General features: G+C 45.0%; 1 protein-coding gene across 1 annotated transcript in view; it reads right to left on the minus strand.

Moving 5' to 3' along the window:
- Positions 1-776: 776 nt before the first annotated feature.
- IFT172 (intraflagellar transport 172) overlaps positions 777-27,216 on the minus strand; it is a 255,466-nt gene continuing 229,026 nt past the window's right edge. The window contains exons 35-40 of the mRNA XM_063441063.1: positions 23,174-23,269; positions 14,118-14,177; positions 12,831-12,929; positions 12,195-12,348; positions 6,227-6,318; positions 777-923 (exon numbers count right to left, since the gene is read on the minus strand). Of these exons, the coding sequence (XP_063297133.1) occupies positions 834-923; positions 6,227-6,318; positions 12,195-12,348; positions 12,831-12,929; positions 14,118-14,177; positions 23,174-23,269 (591 nt within the window). The 3' untranslated portion in view covers positions 777-833. The remainder of the gene's footprint in view (positions 924-6,226; positions 6,319-12,194; positions 12,349-12,830; positions 12,930-14,117; positions 14,178-23,173; positions 23,270-27,216) is intronic.

The following is a 27,216-nucleotide window of genomic DNA, read 5'->3' on the forward strand; positions in this document are numbered from 1 at the left end:
TTTGACAAATGATTTGCCCATAGTGTTGTGTGAGAGAATGCAGGATTGCATTTGTGTGGTGTTTGTCCATATGCAAATCTAAGCGGTGCTTCTGTAGGTAGATGTGGAGTAGGAGCTGGTAGTAAATGTTTAGTATATTAACTGTATTTATTCTGAGATATGTCTGTATAAATCACTGGAGAGATATGCACAGGTGTGTGTGTGTGTGTGTTTGTGTTAAAAGCACACTGAGCTACAGGTAGTGGTTTTGCTCTGTAGAGCCTGAGTTTTCAGAGATGGCAATGTTTGTTGATCAGAGAACAGACAGCAGGTACAGCCACCTCCTTCTCGAAGATGGTTTTTGCTCAGTATCGAGTGCTTATCCCCCCCTCCCCCCCACTTCATCCCTTGTAATAATGGTTAAACATACACCAAGCTAGAACAATGGGTTTCTAGCACAAGAATTACACTCCACATCTCTGAGAAATCCCTTCCCCATCCTCTATCTGTAATTCACAAAATGGTGCGGCTTTTATAGTTAAAGGAAAAGTAAAGTTTAAACTAATTAAATATTCCAGAGAAATTCGACATATTACTTGACCTCCACCCGTAATGTCTGACTAGTGGGGGTTAAGTAATAAGGTTATTTCCACACCTAACAGCCACAAACCCCAAGCTTCCTTCGTCTATGCCAAGCTACGTTGTAGGTTGTGACCATTTGGATATTTGGTGGCTGTCATCCCTCACACTGTTTATTCTGCGCCTTGTGACAGTTTTCATACATACACAACATTAGCTGAGGTTATAACAAGTTTATTACACATGAAATATACACAGGGTGTGGACGTAGTCCTTCACTGAAAGGAGAAGCTGGTGTTTGGGAGGCCACCACACCACCGACTGATAAACTTTAACACGTCTTGGCATTCGGGGCTGTGACTGGTCTGCGAAAAGAAACAAAATATTAACGCGTATGCAGAGAAAATACCTAAAAACAAGTACCGGCAGAGGCGCAGGACCAGAGCAGAGGAGGTTTACAAAGGCTTTAGCAACTCCAACTCTGTGTATTAAGGGCGAGATTTATGAGAATTTTTTGTAGATCAATCATTAAAAAAAAAAAAGTTTCCAAAAATATCAGAGTTTAACCCCTTAAGGGCAGAGTCAATTGTACACATTCTGATCAAAACTAAACGTAAACAAAACCTGGCATTTGCGCTATATGTCTGTTCACCTGTAATTCCTCTTTCATATTAAATACACCCACACTAATTGTATATCATTTTATTCAGGAGAAACCAGGCTTTCATGTCACATCAAATATATATATATATATCTCAATTTATTATAATAAAATCTAAAGTGTGAGAAATTAGGATTTTGTTTTTCATTTTTTTAGTTTGCGAGGCAGTTTAACTGTCAATGTCATAATACTGTTTGCTTTTACTGCAATAAAATAACAGTACCCCCTATGTACAGGTTTTATGGTGTTTTGAAAAGTTACAGGGCCAAATATAGCATGTTACATTTTTCAGTTTTTTCACATTGAAATTTGCCAGATTGGTTATGTTGCCTTTGAGACTGTATGGTAGCCCAGGAATGAGAATTACCCCCATAATGGCATACCATTTGCAAAAGTAGTGAACCCAGGGTATTCAATATGGGGTTGGTCCAGTCTTTTTTAGTAGCCACTGGCCAAAGGTATCGTTCATATTTTTTTGTGTGTCAAAAACGCAAAAAAACACAAATATGAAAGCTAACTTTAGCTACTAAAAAACACTTGACATACCCCATTTGCAATACCTTGGGATCCCTACTTTTGCAAATGGTATGCCATCATGGGGTAATTCTCATTCCTGGGCACCTGGTGGTACAGAAGGAAAGGATCGTTATAATTACAGTAGCAGGTCTGGTAGGGATGGTGGTGCAGAATGAAAGGATAGATATAATTACAGTAGGAGGTCTGGTAGGGATGGTGGCACAGAAGGAAAGGATAGATCTAATTACAGTAGGAGGTCTGGTAGTGATGGTGGTACAGAAGGATAGGATAGATATAATTACAGTAGGAGGTCTGGTAGGGATGGTGGTACAGAAGGAAAGGATAGATCTAATTACAGTAGGAGGTCTGGTAGGGATGGTGGTGCAGAAGGAAAGGATAGATATAATTATAGTAGCAGGTCTGGTAGGGATGGTGGTACAGAAGGATAGGATAGATATAATTACAGTAGGAGGTCTGGTAGTGATGGTGGCACAGAAGGAAAGGATAGATATAATTACAGTAGCAGGTCTGGTAGGGATGGTGGTACAGAAGGAAAGGATAGATATAATTACAGTAGGAGGTCTGGTAGGGATGGTGGTACAGAAGGAAAGGATAGATCTAATTACAGTAGCAGGTCTGGTAGGGATGGTGGTACAGAAGGATAGGATAGATATAATTACAGTAGGAGGTCTGGTAGGGATGGTGGTACAGAAGGAAAGGATAGATATAATTACAGTAGGAGGTCTGGTAGTGATGGTGGCACAGAAGGAAAGGATAGATATAATTACAGTAGGAGGTCTGGTAGGGATGGTGGTACAGAAGGAAAGGATAGATATAATTACAGTAGGAGGTCTGGTAGGGATGGTGGCACAGAAGGAAAGGATAGATATAATTACAGTAGGAGGTCTGGTAGGGATGGTGGCACAGAAGGAAAGGATAGATATAATTACAGTAGGAGGTCTGGTAGGGATGGTGGTACAGAAGGAAAGGATAGATATAATTACAGTAGGAGGTCTGGTAGGGATGGTGGCACAGAAGGAAAGGATAGATATAATTGAAGTAGCAGGTCTGGTAGGGATGGTGGTACAGAAGGAAAGGATAGATCTAATTACAGTAGGAGGTCTGGTAGTGATAGTGGTACAGAAGGATAGGATAGATATAATTACAGTAGGAGGTCTGGTAGGGATGATGGTGCAGAAGGAAAGGATAGATATAATTACAGTAGGAGGTCTGGTAGGGATGGTGGTACAGAAGGAAAGGATAGATATAATTACAGTAGGAGGTCTGGTAGGGATGGTGGCACAGAAGGAAAGGATAGATCTAATTACAGTAGGAGGTCTGGTAGTGATAGTGGTACAGAAGGATAGGATAGGATAGATATAATTACAGTAAGAGGTCTGGTAGGGATGATGGTGCAGAAGGAAAGGATAGATATAATTACAGTAGGAGGTCTGGTAGGGATGGTGGTACAGAAGGAAAGGATAGATCTAATTACAGTAGCAGGTCTGGTAGGGATGGTGGTACAGAAGGATAGGATAGATATAATTACAGTAGGAGGTCTGGTAGGGATGGTGGTACAGAAGGAAAGGATAGATATAATTACAGTAGGAGGTCTGGTAGGGATGGTGGCACAGAAGGAAAGGATAGATATAATTACAGTAGGAGGTCTGGTAGGGATGGTGGCACAGAAGGAAAGGATAGATATAATTACAGTAGGAGGTCTGGTAGGGATGGTGGCACAGAAGGAAAGGATAGATATAATTACAGTAGCAGGTCTGGTAGGGATGATGGTACAGAAGGAAAGGATAGATCTAATTACAGTAGGAGGTCTGGTAGTGATAGTGGTACAGAAGGATAGGATAGATATAATTACAGTAGGAGGTCTGGTAAGGATGATGGTGCAGAAGGAAAGGATAGATATAATTACAGTAGCAGGTCTGGTAGGGATGGTGGTACAGAAGGAAAGGATAGATATAATTACAGTAGCAGGTCTGGTAGGGATGGTGGTACAGAAGAAAAGGATAGATATAATTACAGTAGCAGGTCTGGTAGGGATGGTCGTACAGAAGAAAAGGATAGATATAATTACAGTAGGAGGTCTGGTAGGGATGGTGGTACAGAAGAAAAGGATAGATATAATTACAGTAGCAGGTCTGGTAGGGATGGTGGTACAGAAGAAAAGGATAGATATAATTACAGTAGCAGGTCTGGTAGGGATGGTGGTACAGAAGAAAAGGATAGATATAATTATAGTAGCAGGTCTGGTAGGGATGGTGGTGCAGAAGGAAAGGATAGATATAATTACAGTAGGAGGTCTGATAGGGATAGTGGTACAGAAGGAAAGGATAGATATAATTATAGTAGCAGGTCTGGTAGTGATAGTGGTGCAGAAGGAAAGGATAGATATAATTACAGTAGCAGGTCTGGTAGGGATGGTGGTACAGAAGGAAAGGATAGATATAATTATAGTAGCAGGTCTTGTAGGGATGGTGGTACAGAAGGAAAGGATAGATATAATTACAGTAGCAGGTCTGGTAGGGATGGTGGTACAGAAGGAAAGGATAGATATAATTATAGTAGCAGGTCTGGTAGGGATGGTGGCATAGAAGGAAAGGATAGATATAATTACAGTAGCAGGTCTGGTAGGGATGGTGGTACAGAAGGAAAGGATAGATCTAATTACAGTAGGAGGTCTGGTAGGGATGGTGGTACAGAAGGAAAGGATAGATCTAATTACAGTAGGAGGTCTGGTAGGGATGGTGGTACAGAAGGAAAGAATAGATATAATTACAGTAGGAGGTCTGGTAGGGATGGTGGTACAGAAGGAAAGGATAGATATAATTACAGTAGGAGGTCTGGTAGGGATGGTGGTACAGAAGGAAAGGATAGATATAATTACAGTCGGAGGTCTGGTAGGGATGGTGGCACAGAAGGAAAGGATAGATATAATTACAGTAGCAGGTCTGGTAGGGATGGTGGTACAGAAGAAAAGGATAGATATAATTACAGTAGCAGGTCTGGTAGGGATGGTGGTACAGAAGAAAAGGATAGATATAATTATAGTAGCAGGTCTGGTAGGGATGGTGGTACAGAAGAAAAGGATAGATATAATTACAGTAGCAGGTCTGGTAGTGATGGTGGTACAGAAGAAAAGGATAGATATAATTATAGTAGCAGGTCTGGTAGGGATGGTGGTGCAGAAGGAAAGGATAGATATAATTACAGTAGGAGGTCTGGTAGGGATGGTGGTACAGAAGGAAAGGATAGATATAATTACAGTAGGAGGTCTGATAGGGATAGTGGTACAGAAGGAAAGGATATATATAATTATAGTAGCAGGTCTGGTAGTGATAGTGGTGCAGAAGGAAAGGATAGATATAATTACAGTAGCAGGTCTGGTAGGGATGGTGGTACAGAAGGAAAGGATATATATAATTACAGTAGCAGGTCTGGTAGGGATGGTGGCACAGAAGGAAAGGATAGATATAATTACAGTAGCAGGTCTGGTAGGGATGGTGGTGCAGAAGAAAAGGATAGATATAATTACAGTAGGAGGTCTGGTAGGGATGGTGATACAGAAGGAAAGGATAGATATAATTACAGTAGGAGGTCTGGTAGGGATGGTGGTACAGAAGGAAAGGATAGATATAATTACAGTAGGAGGTCTCGTAGGGATGGTGGTGCAGAAGAAAAGGATAGATATAATTACAGTAGCAGGTCTGGTAGGGATGGTGGTACAGAAGGATAGGATAGATATAATTACAGTAGCAGGTCTGGTAGGGATGGTGGTGCAGAAGAAAAGGATAGATATAATTACAGTAGGAGGTCTGGTAGCGATGGTGGTACAGAAGGAAAGGATAGATATAATTACAGTAGCAGGTCTGGTAGGGATGGTGGTACAGAAGAAAAGGATAGATATAATTATAGTAGCAGGTCTGGTAGGGATGGTGGTGCAGAAGGAAAGGATAGATATAATTACAGTAGGAGGTCTGGTAGGGATGGTGGCACAGAAGGAAAGGATAGATATAATTACAGTAGCAGGTCTGGTAGTGATGGTGGTGCAGAAGGAAAGGATAGATCTAATTACAGTAGGAGGTCTGGTAGCGATGGTGGTACAGAAGGAAAGGATAGATATAATTACAGTAGCAGGTCTGGTAGGGATGGTGGTACAGAAGGAAAGGATAGATATAATTACAGTAGGAGGTCTGGTAGGGATGGTGGTACAGAAGGAAAGGATAGATCTAATTACAGTAGCAGGTCTGGTAGGGATGGTGGTACAGAAGGAAAGGATAGATCTAATTACAGTAGGAGGTCTGGTAGGGATGGTGGCACAGAAGGAAAGGATAGATATAATTACAGTAGCAGGTCTGGTAGGGATGGTGGTACAGAAGGAAAGGATAGATCTAATTACAGTAGGAGGTCTGGTAGGGATGGTGGCACAGAAGGAAAGGATAGATATAATTACAGTAGCAGGTCTGGTACAGAACTCACCTTCACAGCCATAAGAAACTTGTTCCAATCTTCTTTGTTTGCAGCCTTTCCCGGCTGTTTGAATTCTATTTTGTTTCGGAGGACGGGGTACCCTACACAAGTGGATCAGGAGGAGAATTATGAAACAACGAGCACAGGAGGTCCCTAATATATCAATAAAGAGAACTGAGGCAAACCCCACTAGACACCTATAAAAAGGAGTCTACCTGCTAAGCCTTAACCTGACTATTCTTGTAACAGAGAAGAGATCGGAAATTGAAACACAAATAAAGTGCAGATCATGAGTCATCTCTAGAGAGCTGTACTGCCTTTCCCATGCTAGGTTATCATTTACCATATTTCTTGGTTTCCTTATTGCCAGATGCCCTGGAAAGGATCTGTTAAATAAAATTCAAGACCTGGAAAGTTGCCAAAATCTTACAAAAGAGAAGATCTGCATGTTAAAAGGACACTCTAGGCCCCCAGACCATGGCAGCTCATTGAAGTGTCCACTGTCCCAGGTCCCTTAACCCTGGGGTGGTAATTATTGCAGTTTTTAATAAACTGCAATAATTACCTTTGTGGGTTAACTATTGTGCTTGTGCCATTCAGTATCTAAAAAGGCGGTGTTTACATTAAAAAGCTGCCAGAACAGCTACATTAAGCTGTATACCGTACATTACGCTGTAAGAACCGTGTAGCGGAATAGTGGACCTAACTACACTTTTATTCCGAAAAAACAGAAGATGAGAGAGAGACCACCTCGTATCAAAACGGGCAGCTCTCCTTCAAAGCCACCCCAAAATAAACGTCTATAGAAAATAAATACATTTTATTAGGAATAATAGAATAAAAGATATATAACCTAGGGACCCAAAAATAGATCTTGCCTTTGGATTGTAAGGTTTAAGGTGAGGATAGTATGTATCAATCACTCTTAGATGTAGCAATTAAAACTTTACACAAAGTCAGTGCTAAAGGTGATAATTACAATACAAATCACTATCAAATGTAGCAATTTGACTAAGACGAAATTAATGCTCAAAGTTATAACTGCAGTACACACTAGACCCGGTGGGTCAATATCTCCGACATCGGAGAAATTGTAGTGACATCCAGGATTTTACTGTGAAAGCAAAACAACTTCAACAACACTTTAACCCCTTAAGGACACATGACGTGTGTGACATGTCAAAATTCCCTTTTATTCCAGAAGTTTGGTCCTTAAGGGGTTAAGGAGAAGGGTTATCCGAACCGCTGCTTGAAAAGAGCCTACAAGAGGGCACTACAAACCGAGAGGGGAGATCTTTTGTGTGACTTTTCAAAAAAGACTACTAATAAGGACGCAGGAATTATTCGTATCATCGCAACATTTGATAAGGGGTGGCCAGAAGTGCGGAAGTCACTTGAGAGATTTTGGCCTATCCTACTTAATGACATACATCTCAAGGGGGCCCTTAGCCCACATGTGAATATTACAGCTAGGAGGGGACATAATATTCTTGACCTGTTGGTCCCTAGTCATTTCTCCACTAAACCACAACTACGTGCCACCTGGCTGGGCACTCCTCCAACGGGTACTTATGGCTGTGGTAAATGCGTAGCCTGCAAGTTTATCCTCAAAAATTCTAAGACTGTCAGCGATAGCCAAGGACTGGGTTCCTTTAAAGTTAAAAGTTTCTTTAACTGCAACACAAAGGGCCTTGTATACCTGCTTTCGTGTACATGTGGACAGAGATATGTGGGGAAAACATTCAGGGCATTTAAAGACAGGATCATGGAACACGTGAGATCCCCTAGGAATCGTCTCGAGACACCTATCTCGAGACACCTTAGAGAATTTCACCATGGGGACTCTAACAACCTTAGGTTCTGTGGATTAGAACTGGTAAAAAGGACTCCTAGACGCGGAGACTTTGATAAAACACTCAGACAAAGGGAATCCAGATGGATATACGAACTCAAAACACTTCAACCTCTAGGCTTGAATGAGGGTTTTTCTTTTGCCCCCTTCATATAATCACTAGAGCATATAATCACCTTCATATGGCATATTGAGTTATATATATATATATATATATATATATATATACATCCTTTTTCCCTGTCATTGTCTTTCCTATATATGTACTTGTTATCACCAGCTTCATTGAAAGTTCTCACCATTCACCACTCTTTTTGTCTATTATCTATATACTTTGTTTATTTTATTTATCCACTTAATGCTACTTATATGGTCTAAGTCCCTTCTTTCTCTCCCTCCTCATTTTCTTTTGTCCCTTACCCACGTCCGGACTGACTTTACTCTTTAATTGCCTTAAACGTGCCATTAACATCGCAATATCTAAGAGCTATATCCCTTTATTTGGGTCATCTATATACAATCAATGGGAATGAAATCTACACTCTCCATATCAATTTCCTGAGCCTGTGTCGATAATTGTGTTCTGACAGGCGTGTGAATACTATGGAGATTTCCCAGAATCTATGCTTGACGCGCACGCGCGTTTGTCTTGGCGAAGAATGTTAACTCTGGCTCCGTATAAGGGCATTTAGTCTCTGCCCGGATCCAAGGATCTAAACCTCTAGGGCAGACAGCCAATCTATACATGCAATGTGGTTTAAATCCACTTTATGTATCTATCCCGGCTGTAACGGACCGTTTCAGCAGACAAGGGGTTAAAATCCGTTTAGGAAAAACTCACGAATTGGATACAAGTGAATGCACCAAACTCCCGAACTGCATACAAGGGAATAAGGTAGCACTCCAAACTCCCGAACTGGAACCTCACGAATAGCTGCTAGCAGACGAACAGGAAAAGCTCCCAAGCGGCTTACATTCCTGGCAGTCAGTCTCTATCAGCATACAGTGAATCCCCCCAAGAACGAGACAAGGCTCCGTGTTGAGGGTCAAGCAGTGGTCTGTTTATTGAGGCCTACCTGCCCCTGTATTTATGCAGGTCTCCCACCTGGTGGACACTCCCCTAGGGGACCAAATGGAAGACTGTAACACAGACAGACATGTATCACATTACAGACTCACAGAAGCAAAACATCCCCACAATGCATCCTGGTTTCCTCCCTTCTGCCCTGGAGATAATTGGAGAAGTAATTCAATTATCTCCCAGGACAAAGGCAAAACTCCATTACACATGTGGGGACCTAAATACAGTATTATGTTTTAAAATATATAAAGTTACTTGTTATACATTAAACATAGACATGTTACATATCCCCAGATAGCTCAGGTCTGAGTGCACATTATTAGGTGAATGGCACTCAGACCAACCGAATACAGTTTAATCGCCATGGAGCCAAAGTCTTTAATCACACGAATAGGCTCCATGGCATAGCTATCTGGGTTACCACAGTTCACGTGAAACAAACTACCGTATGAACGGCTGTTCGGCTACATCCCCATGTATAGGAACCAGGAGACGGACGGCTCAGCGGTGTTCGTGCAAATAAGTGTCCGTTTATAGTTCCATAGTTTAGGTGCCGAACACCGCTGGCCGTACGGTACTTGTAAAATGGCCGCCGCCACGTGTTCGGTCAACGAACAAAGACCACCCTGCCTTCGTCAATTAAGCTGCGGTTAACCGCAGCTTCAGGGTGGTCAATTGGCGGCACACTCCAGCTCCCAGGGGGTCGTGCAATCGGTAGTTTGTTCGGTAGATAAAATCTACCGAACACTCCGGCAGAAAAGGCACGAATAAGCCTTTCTGCAGGGAAAATAAGTATTTTAATGTCTGGTCCATAGTCCAAAGGCAGCAGGCGGGCAACCAGGCTCCTCCAATGCAATGTGGCAAGATTGGTCTCGTCACACCGGCGTTTACGCTAACCGCTCTGTCCTGACATGCGCATGAATGGTTTGGAGACATTCTAAACTCTAAGTTTGATGCGCATGCGGGGACGTCATGATGGGACATGCGCAATACTCAGAGTATCGGACGATGCCGGCTTTACGGTGATTAGTGACAGCTGATAGGAGGTTCGTAGGAGGTATTTAAACGAGGGAGGGGGAAACTTAGACCGATGCACTTTTTTTTAGCTCTTGAGAAAGGCGGCTAGTCTGCCGAAACGCGTGTCGGGCTTCTTCCCGAAGTTATTGCTGATTTTACCAGACCTTTAGTTGACTCTTAAATGTGTTACAGCTACGCTGGGGAGATCGATTTTAGCTACATATGCTGGGGGGTCTGAGCATGTAGTATGGAGCTATCATTAGGTTGATTTATCCAGCTTTCGTGCATCTGGATGTATTTCATATTAATTCCTACTTTGTATTCTCCTCTCTAACTACATGATCTCACCTATCCTTTCGATTTCCACCTTATGCTAGTAACTTTGCAATCTTTGACCTCTTGTAAGGTCTAGTGTGTACTGCAGTTATAACTTTGAGCATTAATTTGGTCTTAGTCAAACTGCTACATTTGATAGTGATTTGTATTGTAATTATCACCTTTAGCACTGACTTTGTGTAAAGTTTTAATTGCTACATCTAAGAGTGATTGATACATACTATCCTCACCTTAAACCTTAAAATTTTCTATAGACGTTTATTTTGGGGTGGCTTTGAAGGAGAGCTGCCCGTTTTGATACGAGGTGGTCTCTCTCTCATCTTCTGTTTTTTCGTATATTCCTTTATCTATTACACTTTTATTCCCTTTGTTCGGCCGTCCAGACCCCCAACCAACTTTGTGGGGTCCCTTTGTTCGCAAATCATGTTTAGGCTTGATTAGAAGATTGAGCTTGTCCCATTCTAAATATGATAAAAATTAGGCTTGATTATTAATCTGTGCATAGGTATTAATGTCTCTTTTGGATATGATTTTGGAGAACAGACCTTGTTCTTGAAAGCTAATGACCATTCATATCAAATGACTCCTTATCTAAGAGGGAATCAAGAAATATGGCAAATGCGAGAGTTAGTTTATACTGAAACCAGACTTCCTGGCCACACCTTACAGAGCAGCTCTTTTGGGGTCCCAGATATTCTAGTGGGAGTATCCCTCTCGTACAGCAGTGCATGTTGGGAGAAATGTCCTGTATATTCAGTTCCCCGTGTAGTCCTCTTCTGTATAACCCCTGTAAAGTTATTAAGGAAACCCCTTGCATGGGGAACCACATAAATACTGGAGCTTGTGAATAAAATCGTCAGTTGACTCCCAGAACTGTGTTTCGTCCGGTTACTGGGGGATTTGGGATATTGCCTTCATTTCCAGCGCTTCACTTGGATTACTTCCTGTACCAGCGGATATATGGGGATTTAATATTGAAGCTCCGCTACACCTATGCTAGGTATTGGAGCTCCGCTACAAACCGTATATAGCTTACTGTACCGTAAAAATTATCTGGTGAGGCCTGAGAGGGTGTTCATGGAATCCTGCTTTACTTTGCTGGGAGTGAAAAGGGGAAAGCTTTCTACCCTGTCCAGGTGGATCACTTTAACCGTTCCCAGCACTTACAACAAAACAGAATAATCTCGCTGGCTCTTTCATGCAGATAGATGGCTACCTCAAAGACAGAAAGAGTTAAGACTACACCTGGCTAAAATTGGCCATGCTTCCATGTGGTACAGTCTACACCCCGTTTTGAAATTATATATATATTGGATTAATATGGATTAACCAAGAAAAGACATTCCCAGATTAGACTTTTGTTTTCTTCGCCATCTCCGGCAGTACACATAGAACAATATATATAATTTCAGTATTCCCAAAGTCAGCTTTCTGATCAGCACCACATTAATAACAACACAGCCAGTTCCTAAACATTGCTCTGCCAGCATTCGGCAGATCTGGGCACCCACGAATTAAAAAAAACGCCCTCACTATGCCAGCATCTAGTAATTCATTAAGCTAGCACCAGGACACACGGTCCGCCAGTAACGTGGGAGCTTACAATGCCAGGATTTGGGTAACTACTGAGCAAAACCCAAAGACATTAAAGATTGTTCTACTAAAAGCTTCCGGCTCCTTCCATGACACACCTGTAATTAGACAGGGTAGTGAGCGAACCCCGCTACTGACGTCAATTAGAGCAGCTTCATATGTTCCTCTCTCATCCTTGGGGAGAACCTGATCCACTCGCTGGTCCATAGAAACCGCCAGGACCCACTCACGAACCTCCTCTCGTTTCTCTACCTGCCACAAGACAGAGTGCAAAGTTAGAGAAGATGCAGAGGGAGAGCGCAGCTTTAGAGAAAGATAAGGAGCTGAAAAGAGGGTTGTGTGAGATTAATAAAAAAGAGAAGTAGGAGAAAGCGTAGAGAGAGATACGGAGGCAATGTACCTGAAATTACTTATGTAAAAATATGGAGGAGAGGAGAAGAGAGCAGAGTGTGTGGTGTGAGTAACAAGGAGGAGGATGCGAATGTACTGAGAGAGAAGTGGAGGAGGAGAGAGTATAGTGTGAAAGGATGAAAACAATAATATAATTCCAAGAAGATATAGCATTAAGGCAATAGGAATAAGAAAGAGAGTAGAATACCAGTTAACTTCTCATTTTTCTTTCTGCTGTGAAGTGATGCACAATATGAAAGACTAAGCTGTGCATGATGTACATGAAAATCAAATAAAACAAAAGTGAAAATATATAATAAAAAGCAGAACATAAATCTTAATACCGGAACATGTTGTTTGTCAGGCAAAGGAATTTCAAAAGGGATGTCTGTGTCCTGGAAATCTGAGTGATCCAAAGCGTCCAGGTTGCCTTCCTCTATGGCCTGAGAAGAGAAGGACCACCACATTGTCACACAGCCTGACATCATCATAACTCTGCTCTTCTCCAAGCTATTGTGACAAACGCTCCTACCCACGAACGTTTGCCACGCACTGCTGGAGGAGTGTGGAAGCCGGCCTCCTGCCCACTGACTATGGTCCAGGTCTAAGATACCGTTTGGGATTTACCCCGCCCAGCTGCCATTAGCAGCTTCCCCTGAGTACCCCTGGTTTGGCACTTTCCCTTCTCATGAATGGAACCGAATGCTAGCTCCCTGGTGTCTGTTTACATGAACCAAACAGATGAATGGTCCTCAGCAGTACTTAGCTGCGACCGCTATGGAACTAATTTCGACATGAGGACTTCATGGGTCCCCGGTCACCTCAATTGTCCTCAGCAGTACTTAGCCACGAATGTTATGGAACTGTTTTCGGCATGCTTTTTGGAAGGAAGGTGCCTGAGAACAAACACTACCTGGGAGCCAGGCAGAGCATCCCGTATTTCGGACGCAGGAGCTCCCGAAAGTCGACTGGCAAAGCACCAAACGCCCTGGAACTATTTTGGTCATAGGACCACGCGTGCGGCTGGTCAGAACTGTAACACGGTGGCGTTTCCCCTACACTGCATGGATCTGAGTGCTATTTAGAGAACTTGGGCACTCAGATCAGGGCTATTGTATGTTTTCATTATGTTTTGGCTACTTTTATGTTTTTAGATTTTTGTGTTTGTGTCTCTGGGCCTGGGAGATAATTGTGATAGAAGGGCTATAATCACTGCTCAGCACCTTGTTCCAGCTCATGGAGGATTCGGTGAGGAAAGTCCTTGTAAGTCTAGAGCTCTCAGGACTATGTGTTATCCGGTCCCTGGGAGGGAATAGAGCTAGTCCCCTATCCTGTTCCAGGACGGAGAGGCTCCAGGAGGACCCCAGTCAAGACACGGCGACTGGGGCAGAAGTGCTGAGGGTTTTCCCCTGTTCATACTAGAAAGCGATCCTTGGCAGAGGTATCCAGCTGGGATACAGGGAGCTCCGCTACAGCTATGTCTGTCGATTCCCAGCTGTCCCTTTCTTCACCCACAGCCACCTCCCTGCACCCAGTCATCTCACTGTACCCACAGCCACCTCTATCATTTCACAGCCACCTCCTTGCACCCAGTCATTAATTAGTTTTATGTCCCAAGTATTCATACTTACATCAACAAGATCCAAGAATCTGTTCAGAAATATGAAAGCTGAGTTCTCCCAGCCGATTGTCTGCAAACACAAAAACATACATGGAACTTGAGATACTGACCCACCCAGACCATAGAGAGGGCAAGAATTACTGACCAACCCAGACCATAGAGACCCAGACCAACCCAGACCACAGAGAGGCCAAGAATTACTGACCAACTCAGACCACAGAGAGGGCAAGAAATACTGACCAACCCAAACCACAGAGAGGCCAAGAATTACTGACCAACCCAGACCACAGAGAGGGCAAGAATTACTGACCAACCCAGACTACAGAGAGGGCAAGAATGACTGACCAGCCCAGACCACAGAGAGGGCAAGAATTACTGACCAACCCAGACTACAGAGAGGGCAAGAATTACTGACCAACCCAGACCACAGAGAGGGCAAGAAATACTGACCAACCCAAACCACAGAGAGGCCAAGAATTACTGACCAACCCAGACCATGGAGAGGGCAAGAATTACTGACCAACCAAGACTACAGAGAGGGCAAGAATTACTGATCAAACCAGACCACAGAGAGGGCTAGAATTGGTGACCAACCAAAACCACAGAGAGGCAAAGAATTACTGACCAACCAAAACCACAGAGAGGCCAAGAATTACTGACCAACCCAGACCATGGAGAGGGCAATAATCACTGACCAGCCCAGACCATAGAGAGGGCAAGAATTACTGACCAACCCAGACCACAGACAGGGCAAGAATTACTGACCAACTCAGACCACAGAGAGGGCAAGAATAACTGACCAACCCAAACCACAGAGAGGGCAAGAATTGGTGACCAACCCAGACTACAGAGACGGCAAGAATTAGTGACCAACCCAGACCACAGAGAGGGCAAGAATCAGTGACCAACCCAGACCACAGAGAGGGCAAGAATCAGTGACCAATCCAGAGCACAGAGAGGGCAAGAATCAGTGACCAACCCAGACCACAGAGATGGCAAGAATTAGTGACCAACCCAGACCACAGAGAGGGCAAGAATTAGTGACCAACCCAGACCATAGAGAGGGCAAGAAATACTGACCCAACCAGGACCACATAGAAGATAAGAAAAACTGACCAACCCAGACCACAGAGATGGCAAGAATTACTGACCAACCCAGACCACAGAGAGGCAAAGAATTACTGACCAACCCAGACCACAGAGAGGCAAAGAATTACTGACCAACCCAGACCACAGAGAGGCAAATAATTACTGACCAACCCAGACCACAGAGAGGCAAAGAATTACTGACCAACCCAGACCACAGAGAGGGCAAGAAATACTGACCAACCCAGACCACAGAGATGGCAAGAATTACTGAATAAACCCAGACCACAGAGAGGCAAAGAATTACTGACCAACCCAGACCACAGAGAGGCAAAGAATTACTGACCAACCCAGACCACAGAGAGGGCAAGAATTACTGAATAAACCCAGACCACAGAGAGGCAAAGAATTACTGACCAACCCAGACCACAGATGGCAAGAATTACTGAACAACCCAGACCACAGAGAGGCAAAATAATTACTGACCAACCCAGACCACAGAGAGGGCAAGAATTACTGACCAACCCAGACCACAGAGAGGGCAAGAAATACTGACCAACCCAGACCACAGATATGGCAAGAATTACTGACCAACCCAGACCACAGAGAGGCAAAGAATTACAGACCAACCCAGACCACAGAGATGGCAAGAAATATTGACCAACCCAGACCACAGAGATGGCAAGAAATACTGACCAACCCAGACCACAGAGAGGGCAAGAAATACTGACCAACCCAGACCACAGAGAGGGCAAGAAATACTGACCAACCCAGACCACAGAGAGGCAAAGAATTACTGAACAACCCAGACCACAGAGAGGCAAAGAATTACTGAACAACCCAGACCACAGAGAGGGCAAGAAATACTGACCAACCCAGACCACAGAGAGGCAAAGAATTACTGACCAACCCAGACCACAGAGATGGCAACAAATATTGACCAACCCAGACCACAGAGATGGCAAGAAATACTGACCAACCCAGACCACAGAGATGGCAAGAAATACTGACCAACCCAGACCACAGAGATGGCAAGAATTACTGACCAACCCAGACCACAGAGAAGGCAAGAATTACTGAACAACCCAGACCACAGAGATGGCAAGAAATACTGACCAACCCAGACCACAGAGATGGCAAGAAATACTGACCAACCCAGACCACAGAGATGGCAAGAAATACTGACCAACCCAGACCACAGAGATGGCAAGAATTACTGACCAACCCAGACCACAGAGAGGGCAAGAAATACTGACCCAACCAGGACCACATAGAAGATAAGAACAACTGACCAACCCAGACCACAGAAATGGCAAGAATTACTGACCAACCAAGACCGCAGAGAGGCAAAGAACTACTGACCAACCCAGACCACAGAGAGGCAAAGAATTACTGACCAACCCAGACCACAGAGAGGCAAAGAATTACTGACCAACCCAGACCACAGAGAGGCAAAGAATTACTGACCAATCCAAACCACAGAGAGGGCAAGAAATACTGACCAACCCAGACCACATAGATGGCAAGAATTACTGAACACAGAGAGGCAAAAAATTACTGACCAACCCAGACCACAGAGAGGGCAAGAATTACTGAATAAACCCAGACCACAGAGAGGCAAAGAATTACTGACAAACCCAGACCACAGAGAGGCAAAGAATTATTGACCAACCCAGACCACAGAGAGGGCAAGAAATACTGACCAACCCAGACCACAGAGATGGCAAGAATTACTGAACAACCCAGACCACAGAGAGGCAAAAGAATTACTGACCAACCCAGACCACAGAGAGGGCAAGAATTATTGACCAACCCAGACCACAGAGAGGGCAAGAAATACTGACCAACCCAGACCACAGAGATGGCAAGAATTACTGAACAACCCAGACCACAGAGAGGCAAAAGAATTACTGACCAACCCAGACCACAGAGAGGGCAAGAATTACTGACCAACCCAGACCACAGAGAGGGCAAGAAATACTGACCAACCCAGACCACAGAGATGGCAAGAATTACTGAACAACCCAGACCACAGAGAGGCAAAAGAATTACTGACCAACCCAGACCACAGAGAGGGCAAGAATTACTGACCAACCCAGACCACAGAGAGGGCAAGAAATACTGACCAACCCAGACCACAGAGAGGGCAAGAATTAGTGACCAACCCAGACCATAGAGAGGGCAAGAAATACTGACCCAACCAGGACCACATAGAAGATAAGAAAAACTGACCAACCAGGACCACAAAGAGGGCAAGAAATACTGACCAACCCAGACCACAGAGATGGCAAGAATTACTGACCAACCCAGACCACAGAGAGGGCAAGAAATACTGACCAACCCAGACCACAGAGAGGGCAAGAATTACTGACCAGCCCAGACCACAGAGAGGGCAAGAAATACTGACCAACCCAGACCACAGAGAGGGCAAGAAATACTGACCAACACAGACCACAGAGAGGCAAAGAATTACTGAACAACCCAGACCACAGAGAGGGCAAGAAATACTGACCAACCAAGACCACAGAGAGGCAAAGAATTACTGACCAACCCAGACCAAAGAGAGGGCAAGAAATACTGACCAACCCAGACCACAGAGAGGGCACGAATTACTGACCAGCCCAGACCACAGAGAGGGCAAGAAATACTGACCAACCAAGACCACAGAGAGGGCAAGAAATACTGACCAACCCAGACCACAGAGAGGCAAAGAATTACTGAACAACCCAGACCACAGAGAGGGCAAGAAATACTGACCAACCCAGACCACAGAGAGGCAAAGAATTACAGACCAACCCAGACCACAGAGATGGCAAGAAATACTGACCAACCCAGACCACAGAGATGGCAAGAAATACTGACCAACCCAGACCACAGAGATGGCAAGAAATACTGACCAACCCAGACCACAGAGATGGCAAGAATTACTGACCAACCCAGACCACAGAGAGGGCAAGAATTACTGAACAACCCAGACCACAGAGAGGGCAAGAATTACTGACCAACCCAGACCACAGATGGCAAGAATTACTGAACAACCCAGACCACAGAGAGGCAAAAGAATTACTGACCAACCCAGACCACATAGAGGCAAAGAATTACAGACCAACCCAGACCACAGAGATGGCAAGAAATACTGACCAACCCAGACCACAGAGATGGCAAGAAATACTGACCAACCCAGACCACAGAGATGGCAAGAAATACTGACCAACCCAGACCACAGAGATGGCAAGAATTACTGACCAACCCAGACCATAGAGAGGGCAAGACATAATGACCCAACCAGGACCACATAGAAGATAAGAACAACTGACCAACCCAGACCACAGAAATGGCAAGAATTACTGACCAACCCAGACCACAGAGAGGCAAAGAATTACTGACCAACCCAGACCACAGAGAGGCAAAGAATTACTGACCAACCCAGACCACAGAGAGGCAAAGAATTACTGACCAACCCAGACCACACAGAGGCAAAGAATTACTGACCAATCCAAACCACAGAGAGGGCAAGAAATACTGACCAACCCAGACCACAGAGAGGGCAAGAAATACTGACCAACCCAAACCACAGAGATGGCAAGAAATACTGACCAACCCAAACCACAGAGAGGCAAAGAATTACTGAACACAGAGAGGCAAAGAATTACTTACCAACCCAGACCACAGAGAGGGCAAGAATTACTGAATAAACCCAGACCACAGAGAGGCAAAGAATTACTGACAAACCCAGACCACAGAGAGGCAAAGAATTATTGACCAACCCAGACCACAGACAGGGCAAGAAATACTGGCCAACCCAGACCACAGAGATGGCAAGAATTACTGACCAACCCAGACCACAGAGAGGCAAAAGAATTACTGACCAACCCAGACCAAAGAGAGGGCAAGAATTATTGACCAACCCAGACCACAGAGAGGGCAAGAAATACTGACCAACCCAGACCACAGAGATGGCAAGAATTACTGAACAACCCAGACCACAGAGAGGCAAAAGAATTACTGACCAACCCAGACCACAGAGAGGGCAAGAATTACTGACCAACCCAGACCACAGAGAGGGCAAGAAATACTGACCAACCCAGACCACAGAGAGGGCAAGAATTACTGACCAACCCAGACCACAGAGAGGGCAAGAAATACTGACCAACCCAGACCACAGAGATGGTAAGAATAACTGACCAACCCAGACCACAGAGAGGCAAAGAATTACTGAACAACCCAGACCACAGAGAGGCAAAGAATTACTGAACAACCCAGACCACAGAGAGGGCAAGAAATACTGACCAACCCAGACCACAGAGATGGCAAGAATTACTGACCAACCCAGACCACAGAGAGGCAAAGAATTAAAGACCAACCCAGACCACAGAGATGTCAAGAAATACTGACCAACCCAGACCACAGAGATGGCAAGAAATACTGACTAACCCAGACCACAGAGATGGCAAGAATTACTGACCAGCCCAGACCACAGAGAGGACAAGAATTAGTGACCAACCCAGACCATAGAGAGGGCAAGAAATACTGACCCAACCAGGACCACATAGAAGATAAGAAAAACTGACCAACCAGGACCACAAAGAGGGCAAGAAATACTGACCAACCCAGACCACAGAGATGGCAAGAATTACTGACCAACCCAGACCACAGAGAGGCAAAGAATTACTGACCAACCCAGACCACAGAGAGGGCAAGAAATACTGACCAACCCAGACCACAGAGAGGGCAAGAATTACTTACCAGCCCAGACCACAGAGAGGGCAAGAAATACTGACCAACCCAGACCACAGAGAGGGCAAGACATACTGACCAACCCAGACCACAGAGAGGCAAAGAATTACTGAACAACCCAGACCACAGAGAGGCAAAGAATTACTGACCAACCCAGACCACAGAGAGGGCAAGAAATAGTGACCAACCCAGACCACAGAGAGGGCAAGAATTACTGACCAGCCCAGACCACAGAGAGGGCAAGAAATACTGACCAACCCAGACCACAGAGAGGGCAAGAATTACTGACCAACCCAGACCACAGAGAGGGCAAGAAATACTGACCAACCCAGACCACAGAGATGGTAAGAATAACTGACCAACCCAGACCACAGAGATGGCAAGAATTACTGACCAGCCCAGACCACAGAGAGGGCAAGAAATACTGACCAACCAAGACCACAGAGAGGGCAAGAAATACTGACCAACCCAGACCACAGAGAGGGCAAGAAATACTGACCAACCCAGACCACAGAGAGGGCAAGAATTACTGACCAACCCAGACCACAGAGAGGGCAAGAAATACTGACCAACCCAGACCACAGAGAGGGCAAGAAATACTGACCAACCCAGACCACAGAGAGGGCAAGAATTACTGACCAGCCCAGACCACAGAGAGGGCAAGAAATACTGACCAACCAAGACCACAGAGAGGGCAAGAAATACTGACCAACCCAGACCACAGAGAGGCAAAGAATTACTGAACAACCCAGACCACAGAGAGGGCAAGAAATACTGACCAACCCAGACCACAGAGAGGCAAAGAATTACAGACCAACCCAGACCACAGAGAGGGCAAGAATTACTGACCAGCCCAGACCACAGAGAGGGCAAGAAATACTGACCAACCAAGACCACAGAGAGGGCAAGAAATACTGACCAACCCAGACCACAGAGATGGCAAGAAATACTGACCAACCCAGACCACAGAGATGGCAAGAAATACTGACCAACCCAGACCACAGAGATGGCAAGAATTACTGACCAACCCAGACCACAGAGAGGGCAAGAATTACTGAACAACCCAGACCACAGAGAGGGCAAGAATTACTGACCAACCCAGACCACAGATGGCAAGAATTACTGAACAACCCAGACCACAGAGAGGCAAAAGAATTACTGACCAACCCAGACCACATAGAGGCAAAGAATTACAGACCAACCCAGACCACAGAGATGGCAAGAAATACTGACCAACCCAGACCACAGAGATGGCAAGAATCACTGACCAACCCAGACCACAGAGATGGCAAGAAATACTGACCAACCCAGACCACAGAGATGGCAAGAATTACTGACCAACCCAGACCATAGAGAGGGCAAGAAATACTGACCCAACCAGGACCACATAGAAGATAAGAACAACTGACCAACCCAGACCACAGAAATGGCAAGAATTACTGACCAACCCAGACCACAGAGAGGCAAAGAATTACTGACCAACCCAGACCACAGAGAGGCAAAGAATTACTGACCAACCCAGACCACAGAGAGGCAAAGAATTACTGACCAACCCAGACCACAGAGAGGCAAAGAATTACTGACCAATCCAAACCACAGAGAGGGCAAGAAATACTGACCAACCCAGACCACATAGATGGCAAGAATTACTGAACACAGAGAGGCAAAGAATTACTGACCAACCCAGACCACAGAGAGGCAAAGAATTACTGACCAATCCAAACCACAGAGAGGGCAAGAAATACTGACCAACCCAGACCACAGAGATGGCAAGAATTACTGACCAACCCAGACCACAGAGAGGCAAAAGAATTACTGACCAACCCAGACCACAGAGAGGGCAAGAATTATTGACCAACCCAGACCACAGAGAGGCAAAAGAATTACTGACCAACCCAGACCACAGAGAGGGCAAGAAATACTGACCAACCCAGACCACAGAGAGGGCAAGAATTACTGACCAACCCAGACCACAGAGAGGGCAAGAAATACTGACCAACCCAGACCACAGAGATGGTAAGAATAACTGACCAACCCAGACCACAGAGAGGCAAAGAATTACTGAACAACCCAGACCACAGAGAGGCAAAGAATTACTGAACAACCCAGACCACAGAGAGGGCAAGAAATACTGACCAACCCAGACCACAGAGATGGCAATAATTACTGACCAACCCAGACCACAGAGAGGCAAAGAATTAAAGACCAACCCAGACCACAGAGATGTCAAGAAATACTGACCAACCCAGACCACAGAGATGGCAAGAAATACTGACTAACCCAGACCACAGAGATGGCAAGAATTACTGACCAGCCCAGACCACAGAGAGGACAAGAATTAGTGACCAACCCAGACCATAGAGAGGGCAAGAAATACTGACCCAACCAGGACCACATAGAAGATAAGAAAAACTGACCAACCAGGACCACAAAGAGGGCAAGAAATACTGACCAACCCAGACCACAGAGATGGCAAGAATTACTGACCAACCCAGACCACAGAGAGGGCAAGAAATACTGACCAACCCAGACCACAGAGAGGGCAAGAAATACTGACCAACCCAGACCACAGAGAGGCAAAGAATTACTGACCAACCCAGACCACAGAGAGGGCAAGAAATACTGACCAACCCAGACCACAGAGAGGCAAAGAATTACTGACCAACCCAGACCACAGAGAGGGCAAGAAATACTGACCAACCCAGACCACAGAGAGGGCAAGAATTACTGACCAGCCCAGACCACAGAGAGGGCAAGAAATACTGACCAACCCAGACCACAGAGAGGGCAAGAAATACTGACCAACCCAGACCACAGAGAGGCAAAGAATTACTGACCAACCCAGACCACAGAGAGGGCAAGAAATAGTGACCAACCCAGACCACAGAGAGGGCAAGAAATAGTGACCAACCCAGACCACAGAGAGGGCAAGAATTACTGACCAGCCCAGACCACAGAGAGGGCAAGAAATACTGACCAACCCAGAGTGAGAAAAAGAGACTGACAGAAACTGAGGAGAGCGTGTGAGAGGAATAACTGACAAACCCAGGTCAAGGAGAGACAGATTAAATATAAATGAAGAAAGGTTAATAAGTTAGGTAGGATAAAAAACATTTAAACCAGTAGAACCTGCTAGCTGTTACCCTGTCCTAGACTATATGCCGTCCAATGCAATATTAGTGCCATGGAAACTTTAACTAACTGAGACAGACTGGTCTATCTTGAGACGAATTTTGATCATACCTTGGCAGCCATTCCTGCCTCATAGAAAGACTTGTCTGCAGGAATCAGATCTGTGTGACGGAGCAGAGAAATACACAGTTTGACAGCCAAAACCTCCTGCAGAGAGAAAAGAAAAATCTGTGAATATGGTGAGAGCAACAGGTGTACACATACAGGTAAGAACAATCAGGTATAGAGCAGACAGGAGAGGATGATAGAGATCAGGTATAGAGCAGACAGGAGAGGATGATAGAGATCAGGTATAGAGCAGGCAGGAGAGGACGATAGAGATCAGGTATAGAGCAGACAGGAGAGGACAATAGAGATCAGGTATAGAGCAGACAGGAGAGGATGATAGAGATCAGGTATAGAGCAGACAGGAGAGGATGATAGAGATCAGGTATAGAGCAGACAGGAGAGGACGATAGAGATCAGGTATAGAGCAGACAGGAGAGGACGATAGAGATCAGGTATAGAGCAGACAGGAGAGGATGATAGAGATCAGGTATAGAGCAGACAGGAGAGGATGATAGAGATCAGGTATAGAGCAGACAGGAGAGGATGATAGAGATCAGGTATAGAGCAGACAGGAGAGGATGATAGAGATCAGGTATAGAGCAGACAGGAGAGGACGATAGAGATCAGGTATAGAGCAGACAGGAGAGGACGATAGAGATCAGGTATAGAGCAGACAGGAGAGGATGATAGAGATCAGGTATAGAGCAGACAGGAGAGGATGATAGAGATCAGGTATAGAGCAGACAGGAGAGGACGATAGAGATCAGGTATAGAGCAGACAGGAGAGGACGACAGAGATCAGGTATAGAGCAGACAGGAGAGGGTTATAGAGATCAGGTATAGAGCAGACAGGAGAGGACGATAGAGATCAGGTATAGAGCAGACAGGAGAGGACGATAGAGATCAGGTATAGAGCAGACAGGAGAGGATGATAGAGATCAGGTATAGAGCAGACAGGAGAGGATGATAGAGATCAGGTATAGAGCAGACAGGAGAGGATGATAGAGATCAGGTATAGAGCAGACAGGAGAGGATGATAGAGATCAGGTATAGAGCAGACAGGAGAGGATGATAGAGATCAGGTATAGAGCAGACAGGAGAGGATGATAGAGATCAGGTATAGAGCAGACAGGAGAGGATGATAGAGATCAGGTATAGAGCAGACAGGAGAGGGTTATAGAGATCAGGTATAGAGCAGACAGGAGAGGATGATAGAGATCAGGTATAGAGCAGACAGGAGAGGATGATAGAGATCAGGTATAGAGCAGACAGGAGAGGATGATAGAGATCAGGTATAGAGCAGACAGGAGAGGATGATAGAGATCAGGTATAGAGCAGACAGGAGAGGACGATAGAGATCAGGTATAGAGCAGACAGGAGAGGACGATAGAGATCAGGTATAGAGCAGACAGGAGAGGATGATAGAGATCAGGTATAGAGCAGACAGGAGAGGACGATAGAGATCAGGTATAGAGCAGACAGGAGAGGGTTATAGAGATCAGGTATAGAGCAGACAGGAGAGGACGATAGAGATCAGGTATAGAGCAGACAGGAGAGGGTTATAGAGATCAGGTATAGAGCAGGCAGGAGAGGATTATAGAGATCAGGTATAGAGCAGACAGGAGAGGATGATAGAGATCAGGTATAGAGCAGACAGGAGAGGGTTATAGAGATCAGGTATAGAGCAGACAGGAGAGGGTTATAGAGATCAGGTATAGAGCAGACAGGAGAGGGTTATAGAGATCAGGTATAGAGCAGACAGGAGAGGACGATAGAGATCAGGTATAGAGCAGACAGGAGAGGACGATAGAGATCAGGTATAGAGCAGACAGGAGAGGACGATAGAGATCAGGTATAGAGCAGACAGGAGAGGACGATAGAGATCAGGTATAGAGCAGACAGGAGAGGACGACAGAGATCAGGTATAGAGCAGACAGGAGAGGGTTATAGAGATCAGGTATAGAGCAGACAGGAGAGGACGACAGAGATCAGGTATAGAGCAGACAGGAGAGGGTTATAGAGATCAGGTATAGAGCAGACAGGAGAGGATGATAGAGATCAGGTATAGAGCAGACAGGAGAGGACGATAGAGATCAGGTATAGAGCAGACAGGAGAGGATGATAGAGATCAGGTATAGAGCAGACAGGAGAGGACGATAGAGATCAGGTATAGAGCAGACAGGAGAGGATGATAGAGATCAGGTATAGAGCAGACAGGAGAGGACGATAGAGATCAGGTATAGAGCAGACAGGAGAGTACGATAGAGATCAGGTATAGAGCAGACAGGAGAGGACGATAGAGATCAGGTATAGAGCAGACAGGAGAGGGTTATAGAGATCAGGTATAGAGCAGACAGGAGAGGATGATAGAGATCAGGTATACAGCAGACAGGAGAGGATTATAGAGATCAGGTATAGAGCAGACAGGAGAGGGTTATAGAGATCAGGTATAGAGCAGACAGGAGAGGACGATAGAGATCAGGTATAGAGCAGACAGGAGAGGACGATAGAGATCAGGTATACAGCAGACAGGAGAGGATGATAGAGATCAGGTATAGAGCAGACAGGAGAGGATGATAGAGATCAGGTATAGAGCAGACAGGAGAGGACGATAGAGATCAGGTATAGAGCAGACAGGAGAGGATGATAGAGATCAGGTATAGAGCAGACAGGAGAGGATGATAGAGATCAGGTATAGAGCAGACAGGAGAGGATGATAGAGATCAGGTATAGAGCAGGCAGGAGAGGATTATAGAGATCAGGTATAGAGCAGACAGGAGAGGACGATAGAGATCAGGTATAGAGCAGACAGGAGAGGATGATAGAGATCAGGTATAGAGCAGGCAGGAGAGGATGATAGAGATCAGGTATAGAGCAGACAGGAGAGGATGATAGAGATCAGGTATAGAGCAGACAGGAGAGGACGATAGAGATCAGGTATAGAGCAGACAGGAGAGTACGATAGAGATCAGGTATAGAGCAGACAGGAGAGGATGATAGAGATCAGGTATAGAGCAGACAGGAGAGGATGATAGAGATCAGGTATAGAGCAGACAGGAGAGGGTTATAGAGATCAGGTATAGAGCAGACAGGAGAGGGTTATAGAGATCAGGTATAGAGCAGACAGGAGAGGACGATAGAGATCAGGTATAGAGCAGACAGGAGAGGACGATAGAGATCAGGTATAGAGCAGACAGGAGAGGACGATAGAGATCAGGTATAGAGCAGACAGGAGAGGATGATAGAGATCAGGTATAGAGCAGACAGGAGAGGGTTATAGAGATCAGGTATAGAGCAGACAGGAGAGGATGATAGAGATCAGGTATAGAGCAGACAGGAGAGGATGATAGAGATCAGGTATAGAGCAGACAGGAGAGGACGATAAGGATCAGGTATAGATCAGACAGGAGAGGATGATAGAGACTTTAACTTGTGGCTTGGTGAATGGTGTCGGGAGCAAAGATTTGGCTTTATTGCTCATGGTAGCTCTGTTTGGAATGGAAATAAACTGTACAAAAAAGATGGTTTGCATCTTTCTCAAAAGGGAACAAATGTTCTCAGTGAGCAGTTCAGAGGTTTTGCTAGGATGTATTTAAACTAGGAGGGGGGGGGGGCAAAAGGGTGATAAAACATCAATCCAATTGTCCCCCAAAACAAGGACAGAAGGTGCCTGTAGCAAGTGTGTTAAAAAATGATAAGCTTAGAGTCATGTCTACAAATGCTCGCAGTTTAGGGAATAAGATCCATGAACTTGTGGCAATAATGGCAACTGATAGTGTAGATTTAGTCGCTGTTACTGAGACATGGTATAATGAGAAAAATGACTGGGACATAGCAATACCAGGGTACTCTTTATATAGAAAAGACAGGTAAGGCAAGAAAGGGGGAGGGGTGGCCCTGTATGTGAAGGATAGCATAAAATCTAGCCTAATAAAAGTTAGTGAGGCGAACATAGAGTCCGTTTGGGTTACGTTAGAATTTGGTAATCACACAGTAACTCGTGTAGGTGTGATTTATAGGCCCCCAGGACAAATTGAAGAGTTAGA

This window comes from Pelobates fuscus, chromosome 2, assembly GCF_036172605.1.
Source record: "Pelobates fuscus isolate aPelFus1 chromosome 2, aPelFus1.pri, whole genome shotgun sequence".
Lineage (NCBI taxonomy): Eukaryota > Metazoa > Chordata > Amphibia > Anura > Pelobatidae > Pelobates > Pelobates fuscus.